The 24,279-nt window shown below is 39.0% G+C and overlaps 2 protein-coding genes across 13 annotated transcripts; one reads left to right on the forward strand and one right to left on the reverse strand.

Moving 5' to 3' along the window:
* Positions 1 to 855: 855 nt before the first annotated feature.
* THNSL1 (threonine synthase like 1) lies at positions 856 to 8,169 on the reverse strand. Of its 12 annotated transcripts, none has more exons than XM_074534756.1 (3): positions 7,773 to 8,169; positions 6,038 to 6,129; positions 856 to 5,534 (listed from the first exon to the last, which is right to left on the reverse strand). In XM_074534756.1, the coding sequence occupies exons 1-3, from the start codon at positions 8,120 to 8,122 to the stop codon at positions 3,259 to 3,261; spliced, it is 2,718 nt and encodes a 905-aa protein (XP_074390857.1). In that variant the 5' UTR covers positions 8,123 to 8,169; the 3' UTR covers positions 856 to 3,258. The 12 variants fall into 12 exon arrangements, with proteins under 12 accessions (XP_074390857.1, XP_074390853.1, XP_074390846.1 ...); XM_074534752.1 differs by having other exon boundaries at positions 856 to 5,537; XM_074534745.1 differs by having other exon boundaries at positions 6,017 to 6,129.
* ENKUR (enkurin, TRPC channel interacting protein) lies at positions 7,889 to 22,700 on the forward strand. Its single transcript, XM_014270415.3, has 5 exons — positions 7,889 to 8,194; positions 11,496 to 11,641; positions 12,996 to 13,216; positions 14,945 to 15,091; positions 18,538 to 22,700. Exons 1-5 carry the CDS (start codon positions 8,121 to 8,123, stop codon positions 18,709 to 18,711), a joined length of 762 nt encoding a protein of 253 aa, XP_014125890.2. The 5' UTR covers positions 7,889 to 8,120; the 3' UTR covers positions 18,712 to 22,700.
* Positions 22,701 to 24,279: the final 1,579 nt, after the last annotated feature.

A 24,279-nucleotide genomic window follows, 5' to 3' on the forward strand; every position in this document is an offset into this window, starting at 1 on the left:
TAAGAAAATCTGGGCTAGGGAGAAAGGAGGATTGCTTCCCTCACTATCCTCTGTACCCACAGCCAGCTATTCTGAGCATGCTGGAAATTTTTTCCCTTCCATTTCTGCAGGCCCTGCAGGACAGAAGATTGTACACCACAGCTACCAGAACACAGCATTAGCACCAGCTCAAATACTGTGTACATCCAGGATCACAACACTACTGCAGCATTTTATAATGTTCATTACTAGGATTCACAAGCAGATGTAGTGCAGGAAAATAGTTTGCTGAAGTTAATGAAAGTCCAAAAATTAATTATTTTTTAAAATTAGTAAATACTATACTGTAAAAGCCTTTAGGCATTCTGAGAAATGTATTAATATTGTATGTGTTCATTAACCACTGCCCTTAGACACTCTAAGTCCCCATTGAAAGCCCTTTCCTAAGTACAAGTGCTCATTTTTTTACTTATTTAGTTAATATTGGCTGCTATAATGGCTCATGTGATAGGAAAGCAGCAACCAGAAATTCAAACCATGCTTGGGCTACTGCCATGAACTATAAAATAATTTAGTCATGCCAAAATAAATCTCCTGCTAGTTTAGCTCTGACCAGTTTATCTAACACTGAGTTATCTCAGGGTAGGATGTTGGCTTCTAGTCTTATCTTGTTTAGAATCTCAGCTCTTCCCTTTCAGGTACTTTCTACAAAAACAAGCTCTTTGAAGATGTTTCTATAAAGTATTGTAACAGTTTGTGACAAACAGCCCTGTGATTTTTCCATTAAGCCCCATGGAACCAAGTACTGCAGGATTTCCACGGAGTCCTTATGCTGAAACCAAGCCCTGTCCCAGTAATTCAATCCAGGCAGTTGGGTTTGTTTGGTTTTGGGTTTTTATTTTCAAGGTTTAGAATTCTGGTTTTCTACTGAGCACATCCAGAGAAAGCATTAAATTTTTTGCCACTTGGAATTACTGTAAGAATCAGATTGAAACAGAGAAATACAAGGTGGATGCTCACTTATCACTGATACAAGCAGTGCTCCTTTCTTGGCAATATGCTGATGTAACTTTTTCTTACAGGACTTGGATTTTTTAAAATTACATAATCATGGTCTTTTCCATGTTGTATTTGGAAAATGATGAAAATTCCCCTGCCCTATGAGGACAGTGAGTCTGATCTTTTCATGCTACAGGAGGTTCAGCTGCCACTTCAGCACAGTTGTCCAACACTTCAGTGGTGGTTAGGAAGAGATTGGAGGCTCTCTCTTCATAAGGAGCCATATGGAAATGACAAGGGGAAGAGGAGAAGGTTGCACCAGGAGAGGGTTCATTTTTGTATAAGAAAGAAATTTTTACAGTGAGAACAGTGGAACAATTATCCCCAGGGATATGGGAGAGTCTCCATTGCTAGAAGTTTTTAAGACACAACCATAAGGATGCTAGATAATCTCATCTGGGCTCCCTTTGTCACAAAAGGTTGGCCCAGATGACTTTTTCAGGTCACTTCCAACCTGGCCTGTTCACAATTCCATAAAAACAAAAAGTTATTTTTCAAAGTTACTAGAGAAATAGTGAAAAAGGTTTTAGCAAAGAACTAGAAAGGTCCTAAAAAAGTACCTAAGAATGGGGGAATCTAGAAAGCTCCTGTGTCACACTCCTGTTCTTAGCTACATTTAATAACACTCTATACACATTCACTGTGGCAAAGGCACATCGTGCTGGGGACTTTTACCTTCAGCTGGAAAAAATGACAATTAAAACAGTTTGCTAGATGGTGTCTTGTTCACTTCTAGTGTGGCAAAAAGTACAAGCAGGCACACAGAGGAAGCTGTCAGATATGACAACAGTTCAAAGCCTCAAGTGAATCTTGACATGTAGGAAATGTTGCCTATTGAAGAGGCAAAAAAAGGTTATCAATTACCAGATTATTTGCATCTTAGTGGGAAACACAACTTCCCATAGCTGTATGTCCTTACATCTGAAGACTCTTAGCTCTTTACCTCTAACTGCATGCCACTTAAACCTTTCAATATATCATTTTACCATTTCTCATAGTATGAAATGTAGTTTATATCCTTGTGAAATATAATCTTCAATTAGTAGAATACATTTGTCCATAACCACATGATCTCCTAGGACAATCCAGTCTAATTTTCCTTCAGAAAAAAAAAAAAAAACAAACAGCAAAGTGCCTGTCATTAGCAAAACCACACAGATGTATTTTGGGTTACATAATGAACACTTCTGATGCTATCAGACTGGAATTCATCCTTCACTTTCCTTGATGAGATGCCAAATAATTTGGGAAGCTTCTTTCTAACATTAATTCATGCAAAGCTCGAATAGAATAGAACATCAAGGAAATTAACTTAAGAAAAATATGAAAACATAAGTAATTAGAACAAGAAAAGCTATATGATCTCCAAGATAAAACATAATACAAAAAAATATATCTAAATAAATAGTGAAGTCTGTTTCTTATTTAAGAAGACAGCTGTTACCACTATCAGATTCTTCTATAGTACTAAAAAGGGATTTTAAAGTTGAAAGTTCAACTTCAATAAAAAACGTCTAGGAAAGAGACCACAAGACATTAGAGAAAGAGGCACACCTCAAATATATTAAAAATATTTAATTAGGTATTCTATTTGACACAGGAAAATATTTGTGAAAAAAAGCATTAAAAACAAAATTACCAGATTTTATATTCAGACACTGGCAACACAATACATAAAAACATTATACAAGAAGGTAATATATCACAAAATTCAATGGTTCAAGGATTAACAATACAAGGGTATTTTAATCTTTGTAGTGAAATCAACTCTCATTAGTTACATATGAACACCATTATATCACTATGTTTCAGTGCCCTAAGTGAAATGAGTTAAAGTTTAATTAAACATCCACTGACCAAAGGTTCACATCATTGTTCAACAAAACCAGAGCTATTAGTTCCAGAAAGGTCAGACTTCATTATCTGTCTCTTTCCATCGAGGATGCTTCAGCACTGCCAAGGAGAGCCAGCAGTGCTGGCATCTCTACTGTGTATGATTTGCAAAGAGGTATTCCAGTTTTTTACACTCTAGATTCACAACCTTTCACTGCCACTAGAAATCTCACACATGTTACTTACAAATACTGTTGAAAGCTTGACAACTGAATATAAAACTGTGAGATGTGCTGTGGACTGGACACAGGCCAGATGAATGATGGCTTTCATAAAGCATGCAGCTTGTTAAGAAGGTATTGCAATTGTGTTCATTGGACCAGTTGCTCAAAAAACTTTCATAAAATGATTTTGAATTAAGGTTTCTATATGGGACATCAGCACACTCATATCAGCAGCACAGACCTGGTGATCCCCATTTCCTGTCTTTTTCAGGGTTTCCAATAGGCCCCAGTGGATTGGAGGCAGAGCGCTGTAAGAACTCAGCAAGTGAAGCTGACTTAATGGATTCTGATTTATTTCTGCAATCCTCAAGGCCCTCAAGATAGCAGGTGCAAACTTAGAATAATGAGCTGTAGATGAAATAATAATTGGGCAAGTTCTATCTTGTAATCGATCTGCAACTACTTTAGCAACAGCTGTGTGTGTATCTAAAATATATCCTGTAGTACTGTACACAGAGTGAATGGCAGCCAGACAGTCCTCATCAGAGCACCAGCCAGCCACTAAGTCCTGCTGAAGCTTTCCAAGTAGATCTTTCTGCAGCTGGAAGTGGCCCTGATTTTCCAGTTGATTAAATAATTGTGTCACCAGCTGTCCATCTTCATTAGCAATCAGGTGTAAGTATCGCTCAAGATTGGAGGACTTCAAAATATCGACTGCTGGTGAAAAACTGGAAATTAATTTTCTTCCCCTCAAATCATAAACACCTGTTCTTATGAATTCAGTCAAAACATTGTTTTCATTGGAAGCACAAATACATTTCCTGATAGGAATTCCCATCATTTTAGCATAGAAAGCAGCTAAGATGTTGCCAAAGTTTCCCGTAGGAATGCAAACATCTACAGGGCTTCCAAAAGAAATAATACCCTGATGAACGAGATCAAGGTATGCAGAGGCGTGATAAACTATCTGAGGAAGCAGTCGTGCCCAGTTTATGGAGTTTGCTGCAGCTAAAGCTGTTCCATATTCTACTGTAAGAAAGCCAGTAAAATCAGAATTAGTAAAGATTTGCTTTATAGCTGTCTGGCAAAAATCAAAATCTGATTTGACACCCACTGACCAAGCATTTTCCTTCTGACAGCCAATCATTTGTGATTTTTGAATTGGGCTTACTCCATCCTCAGGAAAAAAATTCATCAGAGCAATTCTCTGTTTGTCAGTGTCATGGAGACGACTAAAGCCATCCAGAACAGCACTCCCCGTGTCCCCAGAAGTAGCTACCAGAATCAAGTAATTGCAGCTTCTGGGAATGCAGTAGGCAAATAAATGTGGCATCAACTGTAATGCAAAATCTTTAAATGATGCTGTTGGTCCATGAAATAACTCAAGAAGGAACTGATTGCCTGCCAGATGCCTAACTGGGGCAACTTTAGAACAACTAAAGTTTTCTCCATAAGCAGTTTCAATAATTTCTGCCAGCCTAGAAGCAGGAATATCAGCAGGATGTATGCATCTTTCTAGTATCACCTGGGCTCTTTCAACGTAAGTTGCTTCTATCAGACCTTGCCATTCTTCAGCAGTGAATTTTGGAAGTCCTCTCTCAGGAACAAAGAGTCCCCCATCAAGGGCTAAGCCCTGAATAACAACATCACTGAAATAAAATTTATTAGAGTCTTCTTCCGTACTCCTTCCAGACCTACTAGACCTTGTTGAAATGAAAGTTTCCAGTTCTGAGTCTTGGTATCTCTTCACAGCGTCAAGTACCTTTTCTGCCACAACCTCTGCAGCAACATCCCTACCACAAAGAACACGGATGTCAAACCACCTTTTGTAGAACTGCTTCCTAAACTGGAGCACATCTTTGAGAGAAACACCAGGAGACAGCCCCACGATACGATCCATCTGCTTTGATTTCAGCCTGCTCATAATGACTGATGTGGGCACATCCAGATACACAACTATTCCATTCTTCTTTATGTGCTGCATGCCAGCAGCATGCATTGGATTGGATCCACTGAGGGAAATGACACTTCCAGATGCTGAGAACTTCAACAGGGCTTTTCCTTCCTCCTCTAGAAATTCCTCATAACCAACGTCCTGCAGTTTTTGTGACACGCTCATGTTCCAGGTTGTTTCAAGGACATCATCATCTATGTCTATGACAGGGCAATCCAGTTTCTGGCCCACTATTCTCCCAGTCGTTGTTTTCCCAGCACCTGGAGGTCCCATCAGGATAATATTTTTCTTTCCAAGAAGAGAATGACTTGAGAACCATGACTTCCATATTTGTGCAAATGCAACAGGTCTTGAAAATGTGAGTTTTAAACACATGCTAGAAAGACTGTTTTGGGTTATTAGTCTTAAAGGCTGATATTGAAAAACGGGAAACATCTTCTGATGAGTTATTGTGGGGTTTTTTTCCAACTTGACAATCCACTTAACTGCTTCAGAAAGAAAACAACAAAAAAAAACCAAACAGTAACTAGTCCTTCAGCAAATATCTAAGAAAAAGCCCTCAAGGACATAAAATTCAGAGCAAGAGATCAAATATAAATCCAGCTATGACCTCATCAGTGCCAAGAAGGTATTTTTCAGAGTAAGACTCATTTCCCTCTCCTGCTTAGTTCCAGCTTGTTTCCACTGACAAACCCAACATGAAAAAGTCCGTGTCCTCAAGGTAAAAAAAGACATCCAAGCCTAACACTACAATAATGTTCACAAATAATATTGCTCATAGGAGTTAAAAAACAATTTGTTTTTCTTCTAGAAGACTTGCTTTTAACTACACATTTATAAGTAAAAATAAACTAGGTTACCTTCTTGTAATCAAAATGTTACCAAAATATGCATTTGTCCCACCTCCCAAGGAAACTTTGATTATTTTTAATCCTTTGTTTTTAAAAAAAGCAAATGCAAGACTCACTTAAATACACAGATAACTCACAGTCCTGTGCAACAGCAAGGCTGGATGAGTTGCATTGAAATCTCTTCTGAAGGGATGGAAACCAAGCAAGGGATTTTTGAAGAACTCCTATACTGGAATTGTATTGAATGTAATTTGGGAATGGAAAGAGGAGGAGAAAGAGACAGACAGAGAGAAATCATGAGGACTCTCTAACAAAAAAGTAACTAAGAAGGATGGATTTCCAACAAAGTAAGAGACTCCCAACATTGTGCTTTTTACTTAGAGAAATAAACACCAGTATCAGCACTAATTGGAGCACATGATTTGTCTGCAATATTTAGAGCAAAAGGGGAAAGACTCAAAATCTCCGTAAAACTGTGAGGGGGGCATGGGGAAGAGCATTTGCTCACTACTATGCAGACCTGAGTTTGCAAACAGTAAATCTCTGTGTCTGCACCCAGTGTTGTGACCTGGAGGATATGCTGCAATTACAAGGCAAAGATCAGAGTAGAGATGGGCATATAATGCTATCCACGTTTTTTCCTCAATCCTTGTAAAGTATAAGGGGATCATCCTGTGTAGATGCAATATAAGGGGTTTATAAATCTTTAATAAAAAAGAGTTTTAGAAATCTTCATAAACCCTTAATAAAAGTAAAAACAAACTGGAAAGAGTAATTGTAATATCCAGTATTGCTCTAAAAGTGTACTGCAATAGTAAGCGCTCTGGTGCATATAAAAATATGTATGGGTTTTTTAGGGACAGAAAGAGATTTTTATATTAAACTTGCACGATGTAAAAAAGTTATATTCAGGAGTAAATAAACCCAAAACCAGTAGATTTTAGTGACTTTATTTCTTGAACATAAGAATCACTTCAAGCATTGTGTGTGTGAACTAAGGGAGTGAAAACCACACCAACCATGTCAAGCCTGCCATGTCCTGCTCCACTACAGGTTAACTTTGAGCTGCAGTCAGTTGGTGTGCATTACTCAGATAACGGGTGTAACATCTGGGCTGCCATATGAATTTTGGCCATAGGTATTGTTTAAAATCAACTTTAGTTTTGCACTCACCCACATAAAGCACATGTACATAGAAGACCGCAAGCATCGAAAGCAACCCATTTTTTGAAATTATTTTTTGTCCACTGGCAAAACTTCAACAGTAGAAACAGCCAAGTGATCCACCCACCCCACTTTAGATACAAACTCCACGCCAAAAGGGTGGGGTTGTTGCGGCAGAGCTTACACCCATACCTCCAGTAACGTTGTGCTTTGGCTATTCAGCTCCACATAGACAGCACCGATGTATCTTTAGGCGTGACCCACAATTTTAACAACCACTGCGGGTGACAGGTGCTCTAGTGAAAACTGGGCCTTCCTAATTGCATAGACACAAGACCAGCCCCCGCACCAAGCTCCTGCAGCGGCTCCCTGAAGGCGCGAATGGGAGGAGGGAGGGAGCGGGAAGGATGGAGCGGGAAGGAGGGAGCTGGACGGACCGCACCCACCCGGCCGGCCAGCCCTGCCGCGGGCTGCGAGCTGCCACCTCCGCTCTCCCTGCCGTGTCCTGTCCTGCCCCATTCCCCTGGTCCCGGCCGGGTTCCACCCCCGTTCCCCTGGTCCTGACTGAGTTCCATCCCCATTCCCCTGGTCCCGGCCGGGTTCCACCCCTATTCCCTTGGTCCCGACTGGGTTCCACCCCCGTTCCCCTGCTCCCGGCCGGGTTCCACCCCCGCCCCCCAGCGCCCTCAGCGCGGCGCGCGCACGTACCGGCGGGGGCGGGGGTTACCGCTGCCACAGGTAGGCGCACGCGCAGTCCAACGGTCCGCCCCGCCCCGCCTCCCCTCGCGCCGCGCGGTGCCGGCAGCAGCTGCGCCTGCGCGGCCGTTCCGAACCGGGCGCAGGGGCGGGTGGTGGAGGTGGCCCCGCCCCTCATGGCGCCGTTCCCCGGCGGTTTCCCGGGTAACTGACAACAGCGGCCGGCCCGCCCCGAGCCCCGAGCCCCTCGGCGAGGCGGCGCTTCCCCGGTCCGAACCCCCCAGCGGGGTGGGTACCCCGCGTCCACAGCCCCGCAAGCAGGCGAGCGCTCCCCTGTGCCCGGGCTGCTGCGGCGGCAGCATGGCCACGCAGAGCGTCCCGGAGGGCGCCTGTGAGCCGCCGCCCCAGGCGAAGCCGCCCGCCAAATCTGACGGGTATGTGGGTGTCACAGAGCTGCTTGCGGGCAAGGGTGGCTGCTCCTGCCAAGGCAATGCATCTAACGGGTAACAGGTTTTAAAAAACCCCAAACAAACTAGTTTTGAGGAGCAGCTGAGGGAGCTGGGGATGTTTAGCTGGAGAAAAGGAGGCTCTGGGGTGTTTTTATCTCTCTCTACAACTGCTTAAAAGGAGGGTGCAGCCGGAGGGGGGGGGTGGACTTTTTTCCTAGGCAGTTAGGGACCAGACACGAGGACTGGGCCTCAGCTGCACCAGGACAGGGTTACGTTGGACATTAGGAAGAGATTTTTCACAAGAATGGTGATGAGGTGCTGGAGTGGGCTTCCCGGGAAGGTGGTGGAGTCTCTGTCCCTGGAGATGTTTAAGGAAATACTGGATGTGGTGTTTAGTCTAGTTGACAAGATGATGTTGGACTTGATAATTCAGAGGTCTTTATCAGCCTAATTGATTCTGTGATCTGAGGGTTTACAGTCTGCTCCAAGAAGTGATGATTTACGTTTGGTGTCTTCAGTGACATCTTGTTAGTTCATAATTTACAAAGCACCCCTTCTGTGCTCAGGAATTACATGACATCTTTGTTATTTGCACTTAGTGAGCAGCTGAAAAGGTGGACTTTCCAGTTTCCATGCTTGCCATGTTTCAGCTGTATCCTCTGACATTGTTTCTTTTGCTTCCTTTTCTTACCTCTTGCCTTAAAAATGTAAGAAAAGGCCTTTTGCCAAGAGCTATGCAGACGTGTTGTTTTTTTCAAGTCCCTATTTATATAAAAGGCTGTTACACTTAGCATCTTTAGTGAAAGGGTAGGTTGTAACTCAATAGCTTTAAAACAAGTAGATGTATCAGTGACACTCATTAGAACAAAGATAGTTATCCTGTTTCAGGTTAAAGGTTCAGACTTGTGAGATTCCTAGTTCTGAGTCTTTGCCATGTAAAAGTAGGTCTTTAAATTTTGTTTGTTTGCATTGTGAATGGATATAGTTTTGGACAGATACTTTTGATGACAGAGGTGAAAGGACAATATGTTGAGGCATGCACACTAAATCCATTCCTGACTTAATACTGTTCAGAGATTTGGATACTCCATGACCATTAGGTTCAGTTTAGGCAAGAGATTCCTTGGCTTAGATATAATCTGACTAAATCCCCTTCTGATCTCATTGACTTCTGTTGTCACCACACTTGCAGCTTAGGTTCACAATGTGTCAAATATTCAGCTGGTAACAGGACTATCGAACCTGGTAGTGTGATTTGACCAGTTTTAACTAATGCATACAAAATCTACTTTGTTGTATGGGTTTTTTTCCCAAATGAAATCATATGTATTTCACTCTCAACTGACTACTACTGCTCATGAAACCACAGCAAACATCCTCATTTTCCCCAGCTTTGATATCCCAAATGACACTTAAGGAATAGGTATCATCTTCTGTCTTCTTACAGATGAATTGTCTCTTTTTCCCTTGCTAAATGATGAGGAGATTAGATTCTGATGTTGCTCATAACCATGGTATTTTCCTTGCAACCCTCTCTAACCCTGTGATATTGAGCTACTTCCTTGATCTGGAAAGTCACTGAAAAGATAAAAGATCCCCCATCTCTTTGTCCAAAGGTGTCTATAGCTGTCTACAAATGATGGCTTCACCTCATGCCAGTATGTAAGAAACTCAGTGTCTTCTCATGCATTTTCTCATTCCAAGACTGTGCACCTCACTAGGTCAAAATTTGCATAAAGCCAGTGCCTTGCACTCCCCTGGGCTCATGATGCCACTTCTAGAAAATGGTGAGGAATACTGTTATTTATCAATTTGGTGGGTTTGTGCAGTGTCTATAGCTGTTTGCCATGAATTTAACATGAAAAAAAAACCAACTTTATTCCTTATAATTAGAAGTATTTCAGGAAGTATATATGATCTTAAGCAGATAACCCTCTCTCTGATTTTGGAGACCAAATTGCCAAAAGACAAAATAAGTCCACAATTTTAATGAAGTCCTCTGACATGTTCTAATGTTATGATCAAGTACAAATACATTTATTGGACATTTGCAGCTCATGGACAAGAGCTTTTATCCGTGTTGCTGCTGTGATACATATTCAGTGACCCACGATTACATGGTTTCTTTCTTCCTATTTCACTATTTCCATAGAATGGACTGCACTATATGTAATCCTTTTTGTTCTTTTTTATCCTTACTTGAAAACATAACATTGTTTTTCTCATAAACACGTTTTTTTTCTGTAAAAGAAACACAGTTGTTCATAAGCTTTTGTCTACCACATATTATATGTTTTCTAAAGATGGGCAGATTATAAAAGTACAGTGAGGGAGCCTTCACTTCAGGAGCAGGGAGTTCTGCTTCCTCAGGCAAACATCTGTGGCAGCTCAGTCCTTCAGATAGAGGCAAGATGTTGCCAATCAGCTAATGATCAGCATTTGGCTGCTTTTGGAGATTTTGATTAAAGCAGAAGTTATCATGCCATATGCAACATTAGACCAAAACAGCAGTGTGTGCATACCATGTTCATACATACATACCTTTTCATGTCTGAGCCCTCCCTGATTTTCACATCAGCTGTTTGAGTGCCAAACCCACCCCTGGTTCCCATTGTTCAGGATCACAGCTCCTGTCTGTGTAACATAAGGAATCTGCAGTGTGCTGTGCTATTTCAGAGCAGTCACCCCCTCATCTCTCATAAGTGTCTGTAACAGATGGTTCAGCAGGAACACTGAGACAGTGATACAGTGGACAGTAATTAGGAAAACTGACGATCAAGGACATCCTGTACAATTCTTGACTGCATTTGACATTTTTCTCAAGCATAAATCATAGAATCATAGATAATGCTGAGTTGGAAGGGGGCCATGAGGATCACTGAGTCCAACTCCTGGCCCTGCACAGGACACCCCAAGAATCACATCATTGCATATGGAATTCATGCAAGCAATACTCAAATTTATTTACAAAATTTAGGTTTTGTTGGAATTCAGAATGTCTGTTCAGCATATATATTTGGTATTTATTTCCATAAGTGTGATAATCCTGACCTCAGACACACAAGAGCAGAAGAAAGAAGGAAGCTAACTTCAGAACCAGAAAGCTCATTTGTCAGTGCCCTACTAGATTTAGCCTTAGCATGGAGGCTGTGTGAATGATGGTCTTTATTTGGGAGAGAATACAAAACAAAACAGATTATGCTTTTGCCATGAGCTACTGCAAAAAAGTATATTCTTTGAAGAACATTTTCTGACCCTTCTTTATGGATATTTTTTAACCTCCAAGGTATCTATCCAAACTTAGAGAACTTGTGAAACATGAAGCAGACAAAAATAAATCTCAGTGCAAAACTATGGGTCCAGCAAAAGTTGCAGTGCCATGTCCAAATGATTTTCTGCAGAAACGTTCCAAGGAGCCCAAGCTAGCACCAAGTAAGTGCAGACAGAAAATATATGCAGTGTAATGTATTTTTTAGAGTAGAGAGTTATATCTTCGTGTCCTACAGTACTATGTTTTGGGCAGCTATTGGGTTGTAAAAACAGAAGTACTGGTTTGTGGGGTCAGTATCAGGACCCCTATTGTTGTTGGAGTCAGTACCTGTATTGTTGTGGGGTCAGTATCAGGACCAGCTGTTGTAGGAATGGGCTTTGTCACTTGTGACATTACACTTACTTACTGCCAAAGAAGAGCATGAACTCAGATGACTTGGATCAAATCATTATTGCTGGTAGTGATAATGAATTAAGGTTATGTCTAGTGGGAAATAGGATGGGAAATAATTATTCTTAATTGCTTACTATAAGTGAGACTATTTAGGATATTCTACTGAATTTCTGTTGGTGCCTTGGAAAAAAGATTACACTGAAATGGAAGAGAGTCTACATTCTCTGGAGAAAGGATTATTAGAAGTTTTTTACAATGATTAGGGAGCAGCAAGAGCAAGGCTCTTCCCTAAGGAGAGATGTGTCAGATGTGAGGGCAGCCACCATCCAGACTGGGCAAAGACCTCAGCAAGAGAGTGCAGTCCCACCATGTCAGGCAGGCCAGCAGAGCAGGGTGGGGAGCAAAGTCTGTCCTGTCAGTGTGTCCCACTGACCATGTGGCAAAATCAAGTTACAGGCCAGGTCCCTCCCCTGACTCCATGCAGCTCCTCAGGAGCAGGAGTGGGGTCCCTGCACTGACTCCATGCAGCTCCTCAGGAGCGGGACTGGGGTCCCTGCACTGACTCCATAGAGCTCCTCAGGAGCGGGACTGGGGTCCCTGCACTGACTCCATGCAGCTCCTCAGGAGCAGGACTGGGGTCCCTGCACTGACTCCATGCAGCTCCTCAGGAGCAGGACTGGGGCAGACATGGCTGGGACAGCTCATCCAGGTATTGACAGGTGAAATGGGGCTCCTGAGCCCAAGGGGGTGGGGTGGATGCCCCAAGTGAGACCGGTCAGGACCGTTATTGCCCATGGGCTCTGACAGTGAGCACCTCTACTAAAAGTAGTTATAATTACATTTGAAAAAACTACTGTACCACTGCAGTTAAGAGAAAATTAGTGACAAATTAGGAAAACCCATCTGAAACACCATAATATTTCCTAGGTTATGAAACTTCTGTTAGGCCAAACAAACATACCTCACAGTTCATTGACAGGCAGTTCTTTCATTGTAGATACTGTTGGATTCTGTTTTTATGTAATTCTGTACATAGTTTTTCCCTTTTGAGAAGTGTAATAATATGAAATAGCAAACCTCTTCAAATTTATTGCTGAGAATGTTTACATGTTCTATTCACAGAAAAAAAAGAAGAGGATGGTAAAAAATTGCTCCCATTATCAGTGCCACCCAGGACATATCACCCAGTTACTCGTACTAAAAAGAATTTTATAAGTAAAAATGCACTTGCTGTTATGACAGGGGAGCCTAAAAAGCCTCGACATTTTTGTGTTGATACAAGACAGGGAGATAAATATCTCCTTGAACCTTCAGGACTTTTTCCAAAATACATTAACAAAAAGGTATGTTTTATTAAATTATATTGGAAGCACTATTCATAATGCCTATTTTAGTTTCACTGTTGCATAGATACCATGGCTGTTTGTGTTAGACCTCTTGAATTCATGGAGAAGAAATCACTGGCACTAGATTTGTGCCTTGCATTGCTCTGTTCTCATTTGCTTATGCTGTCAGCTAAAAAAAATTGCAGAATGATTGTTCTAAGGCAATGGCATATGTCTTGCATTGGGAACCCAGGGAGTGTATAATGGGGGGACATGGAATTCTGTGATGAATGAATGTTTGCTGCTTAGAAAAGACAGGCAGGGAAGAAGAGATGGAAGGTTGCCCTTTGAATGAAGGAGCTGTTCAAATATATGGAGTTCTTCTATGAAATTGGTAACAGGCTGGTTGAGCCTGTGGGTCAGAATCAGAGGAAAGGCCAGCAACTGTCAAAAGTGTGTTTGTTATGGAGCACCCAAAAAGGTGAGGAGCTGGATGAAAATCTCTTTAAGCAACTCAAGGAAATCTTCAGATCACAGTGCAGCTTCTTATGGAAGACTTCACTCTCCTTGAGAGCTGCTGAAAGGATAACAAACACAATGACATGAAAGCAATCAAAAAAGTTTCCTGAATCATGCCAGCAGCATCTTTCTTCACAGATGGTGCATGAGCCAATCAATAATCATGCTCTTCTGCTTCATACAAACCAGGAAGAATTGCTCAGGGGTGTGATAATCAGCTGTAGTCTGGGGACACAGACCATGTGGCAGTTGCAGAGCCCTCCTGTTCAGGGAGCCAGGTGGGCACTGACTGCTCAGGAGAGCAAACAGCAGCTTATTGAGGGTAACCCATGGGAGACAGCTCTGGAAAGCAGAGACCTTGGGAGAGCTGACATGCTTTTAAGGAGAACCTCCTCTGTCCACAGGAACAGTCCATCCCCTACTCAGGAGAATAAGATCTATCAAGAGCCTATCTTATCTAAACATGTAACCCATGACAGAGCATTAAGGGATTACATAACTCATGACAGAGAAGATGCCAAAAAGAACCTGAAGGCCTTGCAGTACTTTTCCAAGGCTAAAAATGTATATAAACAATACTAGTCATGGTGCTAGCTGACACTAAAAGATTAGTGAAAAATTTTGCATTTAGTAGAAAGAAGGTAGACTCTGATATCTTTTGGCTAGAGGAGCTTCATTTTCAAAGGTTAATGCAAAATAGGTGTGTTTCCCCAAGAATGTCTGGAATATTCAGAAGTTATTTTTTTCCTCACTGAAACACATCAGTGTGGGATAGTTTATCCTTCTTAATTAGTCCAATTTTCATGTATGTGTTCTTGTATGTTGCAATGTTCAGCAAAAATCAGGATACAGGAAGACCTTTCAAAGACATTCTCTAAGGAATGTTTCCAATCATAGAAGCTGACACTGTATAAAAATGTAAAATAGCTCACTGTCATGAACAGGTTTCAAACTCCTTGCTCAGCCATCACTTCTTATGAATAGACATTCTGGATTTTCTTGTCTTCTAAGGTTGTGAAAATAAATTAAAGGGAATTATTTATATGTTTTTCTCAAGCTAAAAAGATGATCGTGTTTGACAATTTTAAGAACATGGTGACTTAGGATTTTAGTGCTCAGTAGCACAAATTGTCATTTCAAGCTATTTTTGCAAATGGATGGATGACAGGTATCTCTTTGTTTCCTTCTTAAAAGCACATATAAGGAATTTCTTCCTTCTCCTTATAGAATTATGGCGTTTTACCAAAATATGTGATACAGAGAAATGAAGAAATGAAGAGAGAGGAGGAAGAATACCAAGCCAATGTTTTGGAGCAACTCAAGAAGAAAGCTATGAAAGTACTATCTGAAGAAGAAAGGACAGATATTCTGAAGGTGCTTATTCTGATTTAGTTTAATTAGTATAATGTCCAAAAGATTAAATGCACTAATGTAGGTCCATATAAATAATGAAAAGTATACTTTTTTGGTTTTTTAAGTGAAATGAATTAGTTGGCTACTTTTTCACTAGATGGAGCTGTAGAACAGTTGCATACAACTGAAAGGAACTTATTTAGCTACAGTTTTAATAGTTTTCAATTCTGTTTGGTTCTTATTCACATTAATGAGTTGAAATTTCAGTGAAACTTCAAAGAGCAGAAAATCACCAATATGGATTTAGTGACGCTTATTAATGGAGAAATTTTTTTTTTCCTAGTGCAGAATATTACTTCTTTTACTGGCAGTTTCTGTCTTCACAGTGTGACCTCACTGATTAAAGCATAGTGACTTGCTTTAAAATGTGACAAAAATGGCCAGAATTAAACTGCAGTATAGTCATAGAACCATGACTGAAAATTTTGTATTTTGTCAAGTTGTTCTGTATACTGTCTTTCATACAGTTTTTATTGCACAAGACTTTTAAAAGAGAATTAATACTATAAAAGAAGTTGAGCATAAAACAGATATCCAGTATCTGACCTAGAACTGGAATTTTTCTTGACCACTTTTTAGACAAATTTCCTATGAAAATGAAGCTTACATGTCTGTGATGTTTGTATATTGGTCTGTCCCTTAATAACTTGATCTTAGCATCCACCTGAAACAAATTAATAGATAGATGGACAGCTCAAAGATGCTGAATGCCCACCAAAAAATATCTAGAGAGAAAATAATGTCTAACTTGCCTGGCTGAAAGGCAACTGGTTAATTGGCAAGGTCTGAAATGTCCAGCGCAGAGGTCTTTTGCATATATAACAAGCAGTAGAAGTTAGGAAGGAGTATGGGAGAGAGGTGAGGGCATTGCACTGACAGCAATATAAAGAACAAAACATATTTTTATGGTAAGAAAGGCATAGGACAAGCTGATGGTCCAACAAGTTAACAATGCAGCAAAAATATATGTGCAAAAAAAGGCATGTGAGTTCAGCTGTTCACCATTCTGCATTTAGTTTGATTAAAATGATGTTCTATATTTTTCAAATAGAGGAATGCATTGGAATATTATTTTCATTTTTAAATTTTTTAGATTGTTTTTATTAACTCACTATTTATTTTAACTTTTTTTTTCCAAAACATTTACCTTTCCATGGGCTTACTTATACATTTATATTGTCAGGAGGAATTAGTGTCCCTAGGGTATGTGGCTTCTACCCAGTGCTCAGCTGTAGACATATGGGAACTTCTGTCCTTTAAAATAATTGACATTGCTAGTGAGCACATGTGCACTGTCTGATTTGAAAGAATACGTGGCAATGGCTGCCTGAGACCAAAAGCAATCCTCATGACCTTACAAAAATAAAGGGAAGTCATTTGTGCCAACATTTTTTGAACTCTTCGTTGTGCTTACTTTGGTTGGGATTTCATGAGAATGAAAGAGAATGTTGATAAATGCAGTACATATTTCTCACTGATCCAGCATGTATTAGAATTCCATATATAGAGCTGGATATTCAGTTTGTGATCTAGCAGTAGGAATAATTGTCAGCAAATTACATTGTTGGAGGAGCTGTGAAGGAGATTTTTATAGAGTCATGATCTGCTTTTGATCTCTCCACTTTGTAGGGATAGAGCAATTTGATGAATGTATGCTCTAATGTTTTAAAATTCACTGTTTTTAATTATTTCCAAGCCAGTTCTTACTAATGTACACAATTAAGAATTATTTTAAAAATCTATGGATGACTTTTTAATGAAAATTTTTGAAAAGATGAGATTTATTTTTATGCCTATATATTTGTAAACTGTACCTGATGACTGGTAGACTATGAAACCTACCAAAGTACTTTACAGCCTTGGATAGCAGAAACAAATATCATTACCAGACAGTAGGTAAATATCCTTGTTGCTCTAAGTTTCACATGCAGCAGTAAAGCTTTTAAGCTTATGAAGATTGTTATAATGACCTTTATGAACAACACTTAGATGCTTAATATGAATATGCAAAAATCTTGAATTGCCATGCAATAAATACTTTGGTTTGAATTGTTAAAATATTGGTTCATAATAAAGGTTAGATTTTTCTTAGTGTTGTCAGGAGAGTTCATTTTTTTTTCCTAAATCAATTTATAGAGTCAACAAAAGACAAGTTTTTAAGTACAAGAGCCTTTGAGTTCTGAAATAGAAACAACAGTCTTCAAAGCTAAATATGTATAAAAATAAACCCTTTAAATTTAACTTCAGTATGTTCATCAGTTAGCCAGACTGTGAGAAAAATGTTTCATAATAATGGAGGACATGAGGTTGGAAATCACAGTGTGCCATAAAATCAGTGTGCCAATTGAATCCAGTTTTGGTTAGGGAGAGGAGCTGAAAATTTTGGTTCCCAAGAGAGTAATTTCACTTCTTTATTCGTGAAGATACCTTGTGATATCCTCTGAGGTGACGGAACTGAGAGCCATAAACATTTTTGAGAGCTGTTTTCTCACCAAGAGGTGTGTTATTTACTGGTTGCTCTCTCAGTTCCTTGTTAGTTGTGATTGTTAAGTTCACCCATATAGTTTTCATGGGGATGTTTGATGCACTGGGTAAACTCTACTAAATCCTCACATTTATGTGGATAGAATGTGTAGATTTTGATTATATTTTTGAGGGGAGAAAGTAAGAGCAATGGTTGCGGTAATTGGAAGAAAGATATAAAGACAAGATGTAAATTTTATTTTTCTACCACTGTCTGGTTCCTTTTAGTGTATATTGGTGATAAAAGTGTTGCCTCTGGTGTCTCTGTGTCTCTGACTTAACAGATTTATGAATAAGTTTTGATTATAGCACTTTTAATCTTTTAATGTAGAATTTTAGTCTCAAGGTTTTATATATAGAGGATATGGTTTACTCTATCTAGAAAGGTAATTCTTTGCACAGCAGCATGCAAGAGGGGTAGTTGTTATTGAAATTATTGTTGATAGGGTCAATGACAGTTGGGGTTTTTAGTCCAAATGATAAAAAAATTGCTGATAGTTGTTACTGTAATTGTAGATTAGAAGGGAAATGCAATTATTCAGTGTTTTTTCAAAGTAGTTTATAGAAGTTAAACTGTTGTGGAATCAGTTTGGTGACCATGGTCTGAACAAAATCTCGATTACAGAAAATTAGCCTGGTGGTGAGATGGCCTGGAACTTTGCTGAATTTTGCTCAATATGGCTGGAGTTCCAAGTATCATAACTCTTAAGGATTTAATTGATTTGGTCCAATTAAGATGACTACACATTATTCATGTACTTGTCTATTATTTTTACGTTGCAGTAACACTTAGCATATGTAATATAAATTAAAAAAACAAGTAGTTTATGTACATATTGTTCTTACTTTTTCCCATATATTTCCTTTTCATGTAATGGCACCAGGCACTGAAAAAGAACTGGGAGGAAATAAATCGTGCATATCAAGGTCTTCCAATAGTAACAGACACCAGGTACAAGCAGATGCATAAAGAAGAGCTGGAATTAAAGCTGAAACAACTGGAGCATGACATAGCAGCAATTGAGAAGCACAAATGTGTCTACATTGCAAACATGTAAGGATTGTTGTTCAGATATGGCCTCTTTTCTCCTTTTCCCCTGTCCCTGCATCTCCAAGAAGTGCCTCTCTAAATTCTCAGAAGATTTACTACTGTCAACTATTTAAAAGGAAACCCTCAAGTAAGCATGTGGCATCTTAGAAAAGTTGTTACATATAACTCTCATCTATACAATTCCCCAAACATTTTGAAATAAAATGCTTAACTAAACTTTGAGTATGAATAATGAATTTAATTTTTTATTCTTTGTAATTTTTATTAACTACTAAGATTGTTATAAACATCATACAGAAAGCATGTAAAACACTGTTTCTTATGTTTGGAGTACATCTTTCCTTGCCTAGCCAAAACAAAGGGAAATAATTGGCTGCTGTAGACAGCTTGGTAAATATAACTTCAGGATGGAATGGCTTCTGGACTATATATTAAAGAGATGTTGTTTTTTACTCTTTACTTAAAAGCTTGAGTAATTGTATTTCTAAACAGTTTGGATTCTGTATAACATTTTGTGTACTTATTTTTTATCACCAAAACCAATTTTTAATGTGGAAAGCTGCAATAATACAGACTTTACACAATACAGACACCACATGTGTGTTTTTACAAGTACATAATTCTGTAATGCTATAGTAAATCTACAGTTAAATTAGAAAAATGTGTTTTGACTGGAATTATGGTGTATTGTTAGAATGAAAGCAGAACACAGCTTTTTCTGTATGGTGTCAATCACTACCACCAGCAGCTGTTGTGACATCATCATATCTGACATCAGCAAAGGATAAAGTCAAAAATTTGAAATTAACTATGAAAATCCAAATTTTCCCATACATTGAGTTCCTTTCCTAAATTTTCCAGGGGATGGCTTTGAAGGCTTCACAGTGATTCTAGCTCTGTTTCTTGTGCATGTTATACTTGTCTATGACATGCACTAGGAACAGGTGGGTGAGCAGGAATGTGAATTTTCTTATTTGTAACTTATTGTTAAGCAATCGTGTTTATTTTTGAAGGATATAAGCTGGAAGAAAGCTGCAAATTTGTAAAATATGGATTTAAAAGAAATGAATGTGTCATTCAAAAGAATGACACACTGTATATTTTAATAAAACTACACTAAATTGTTAGCACTTAATAATGTGTGGCATTATCTTCTAGTGAAGTACCTGATGCCCCTCTTAAGAAATTCAGAATAATTAGAAAAGGCTTGAAATTAAAAAAAAGGGATTTGACTCCACAAGAGCATGCATTCCCACTGCCTCCCTGTCAGCCTTTATTTATTTGCAGACTGCCTGATTTAGTTTAGGATCAGCATTTGGTTCTTCCACTTATCATCAGTGCTAACTTTATGGAAATACAAAATAGGTGGTGGCCTATCCCAAAACTTGGGATGAGCAGCTAGGCCACACTTAGAAACATTCTTCATTCATCCATATAAATGACTGTTTTTTGGCATTGTCAGAAGTATGTTAATCCATTATTGGGAAATGAGGAAGTGAATGGGAAGAAATGCAAAAAGTATTCCTGCTTAACAGAAGAAGAAGAAACAAAAGCCAGTGTCCTTCTGTAGCTGAGTGGACTGTCATTAGTGTCCTTCAACAATGCTGTGGCATTATTTCTTGAGCCTCATATAGCTTTTTGCAGGTAGATCAAGAGATATGTGAATTGCTTCTGTCACCCTATGGAGAAGCTTTTGGTGTGTATTCCATGGGACTTGCCTATACCTCTGATTATGGAGAAAAAATATAATGAAAATCATTGAAAATGCGCACAGAAGGGTAGTGTTCTTACCCTTTAGCTCTCTCTGGGAAATTTGACAAAATAAATTTACAGAATCCAAAGAATGTAACTCTGTATTTATATGTTCAGGAAATGCCAGTAATTGAAAGTATAATGTTCATGAATCAACTAATATGTACCATTGGTATAACAAAATGAAAAAGGTGGATAAACTCAACTGTTCTGATAGAATTGTTCCCCCATAAAAGCTATTAAATATTAACAGAAACAAGTCTGTCTGCAGGCTAAAAAGAAGCGTTACCATTTGAAACATCCTTTAAATTCACTAGTCAGTTACTAATAATCGATGAAGTAACAAAGACTATAATCAAACTGCTTCAGTACTTCATAGTTATAAAACTGGTAATTTTAAATTGTCCATATTAAATTGGATAACCATAATAAAACATGAAAAATGGGGCATGAATAATCTATTGTAACTCAGTAAGAGTTACGTTCCCACAAACTGAAAATATTTCCTGTTGGAAGTTGTGCATGACAAAGCTGTGTATCTATTTTTTAAAAATAGCAACGTGAAATTATGATGAATATCTCACTGGCTTTTCTTGAGAATGAAACTATTTATATTCAGGAAGGAAGGGATCAGATATGGCATCGTCACAAACAGAGGGAGTTCCTGATTGCCTCGAGCAAACATCAGCTCTGACAGGAGCATGTGGGCTCCATGTGGCTGATCTTAGACCGTGGTGGCTTTTTGGGCTCTGCATGCATTCCTGGAGACTAAGTCTGGGACAGTTCTTCAAAACCTAGAGAGGTAACCTCACTCCCCTCACAAAATTCAGTGGGAAAAATGGGAGAAATTCACCACTGAATTAATTTTCCATAGTCTCTGTAGGCAGTTTTTTTTTGTGGGAGGGCATGTTCTGACCTGCTGTATATTTTTGTGGAAAATTGGTACAGCAAACTGCTGCTGTGATGGCTCTGCCACGAAGCTAAAATCTAGTCCTTTCATTGGCATACATTTCAGGCAACACAATATATCTAACAATTTCAGACTGAATGAAGGCAGACATCTTTCAGATAAGAAAATTTCACAAATATGCAGATTAATAGCATCCTAGATAAATGCTAGCCCTAGTCCACACTTTCATCCTCAGCTTTAGGATGCTTATAATATTAATGACATAATTAGAGGAGAGACAGGTGGCAAACCCTGTTGTTAAGGTTGTCTGACATTTCCCATAGTCAAGGAAGGCAGCTGCTGAGCCCCGCAGCATTGTCCACCCCAGGTGTGTATTGAGCATGACTAAGCCAAGGGGGAATGGCCTTTCCTTCCATGAGTGGCCATCCAAGGTGGTGATGTACACATGACCACATAAATGCCTAGATTGTAGGATTTTTCATATTATATCTTCCTCCTGCTCCTTCCTGTCATGCAAAGTTATGTAAATAAAATACAAGTAAATTCACAGTGTTCACCTTCCAGGCTAAGAAGTGGCATTATGGTTGGAATGCAGCATGAGTGATTTCTTGTGGTTTTTTCTTTACTGTTTAAAAGGTGCTGATATAAATATGACTTACATTTCAGCAAGTTATGAAACACAATTTTTTTATAGACTGTACCTCCACAAATAGTTGTAGACAGGCAGACATAGCCAAATAGTAGCTGTATGCTGGTCTTGATGCTGCTAGGAGAGTGAACTTCTGTTCAGTTACAGTACCAGCCTGTGGTGTTAATTCATTATGCCATGCCAGCCTCCACACTGACTCCACAGCATGAAGAAATTTACAGAAATATGCAAACACTGGAATAACTTCGTATTCAAATCTTCCCTCAAATGTCCTTTGCAGTGGTGCTCACCAAAAATTTAACAGCAGCTGAGCTGCTAGTGAGCTGAAATAAGGCTTTATCTTGCTGACCTGTGCAGTTTCCTTGAACCCCCCTGGCACTGTAGCCTGTTGTTTCTTGTCTTAGATTGTTAAGCTATCTGTCATATGGGTTGTGTTTTTCTCTCTTCGTGGCTGACACAATTTTGTCTGTTAGTAGAGCTCTTGTGTGCTTATAATAACAGTAATAATAAATATGATCATCTGGGCATGAAGACCATGCAATAAGATTCTTGTTGTTTACAAAAAGGATCTGTTTTCCAAGAACCTTCATTTCATTTGTTTCAGCAACTGGAAAGTAGGAGTTGAAGGAAGAGAAATGAGATTTAAAGTACTTAACTTATTCCCTGGAGCAATATGATTTATTCATGTCTTTGTCATAGCATGTTTTTGAAATGCAATGTAAATGACTTATACCTGGCTTTTTCACTGGTTAATTAATACTGCATTTCTTATTTTTGGGATTTCTGACATGCAATTTGAGCCCATCTCTTTTAAATACAGGATATGTGTGCCTAAAGTTAGAACTATGATTTGAGCCTAAACAGCACTGTGGAATAGTTTAAAAGTTATTGGTTAACCAAAATTCATAAAATTAATGATTAGTTTAGTCTTGCTTGGTGAGAGCCCTCATATGGAAAATTCAGGTGACTCAATCCTCTGATTCAAATAGCTGCTGTAAAAATGGACAAGGACCTCTAGAACTGTTCTTTGAGGTCCATTCTAAAGGATCTCATGTTGCTTAGAGGTCCATGTTCAAGCTGAGGAAGCAATGTAGTAATTTCTCTTTGGAGGAAAAAACTCCAGTAGTGTTCAACATGTGGCCCCAAGCACTGCACAAGGAAGAAACAACCACATTTTGCTGTTTTATCAGGAGGAATGATTTGTCTTTTACACAAACAATAAAATTAGTAAATGGTCGAGATCCAGCATTTCAGCACCCTAGGGTTATGGGTCATTTGGTGCTGCAACAAAACACAGAGGCTGTCCAGCCATGAACATTCACTGTCCTATGCTACAGGAGAACTCTGGGGACTCTGTTTTTCAATAACTTTTGTTACTGCACTGTTTATTCTAGGCAAGCTGTGAAGTATGCAAAATGATATCAACGATAACTGAGCTATTCTGGGGGGATAAAAGGCCTTAAACTCTTCTTGTTTAGTTTTTTTTAGACACTTTGAATTGTTTTCTAGACATTTTGAATTCTTTTGTCTGGCAGACTTTTCTAGATTTATTTAATTAAGAAAAAATAATTTAAAAAGAGGGATGAAGCCAAGTGAACAACCTCTTTTAAAAAGAAAACAAACTCTAACAGTTAAATACATTACATTGGGTGTGACCTAGTGTATAGTTACAACTCCCTGACTAGTTTTCATGGTCATGCATGATGAATTTGTCATAGGATATGATGTGAGCAGCATTCCTTAAAACTGTGATTTATCATTCAAACGTCAATACCTCTAAATAGCTGGGTAGGGCAAATATTTCCATAATGTTATAAAGAATATAAAGTTTATTCTAGTATTGAAGGACAAGAGGAAATTTCTGTTTGCATTTCTTTCAGCTATAAGGACTTTATATTAATAACATGAACCTGAAAAGCAGGAAGGGTATCTTCAGGAGCCAGGAAATTGCAAAGCAAAGCTCGCTGCTCTAGTTTGGCACAGTGAGATTAATAACAAACAAAAATGTAGTTTTGTATTAAAGATGTTTATCATAGACCAAATAAGTCAAAGCCCAGGGTTCTGTCAAGCAGTGCCTAACATTGATCTGAAGGTTATAAATACTTGAAAAAATAGACTAGCATCTTGAATGGCAGCTTTTAGCCATTTTCTTGATATCAAAGTTACTGCATTTAATTTTCAAAGCCTAAGTCAGTCTCACAGACTCAGTACAAGTTAACTGTGACCAAGCTTCCCTTGTAGATCTTAAATGCTGCAATTGCTTC

This window comes from Zonotrichia albicollis, chromosome 1 (assembly GCF_047830755.1).
Source record: "Zonotrichia albicollis isolate bZonAlb1 chromosome 1, bZonAlb1.hap1, whole genome shotgun sequence".
Taxonomy (NCBI): Eukaryota; Metazoa; Chordata; class Aves; order Passeriformes; family Passerellidae; genus Zonotrichia; species Zonotrichia albicollis.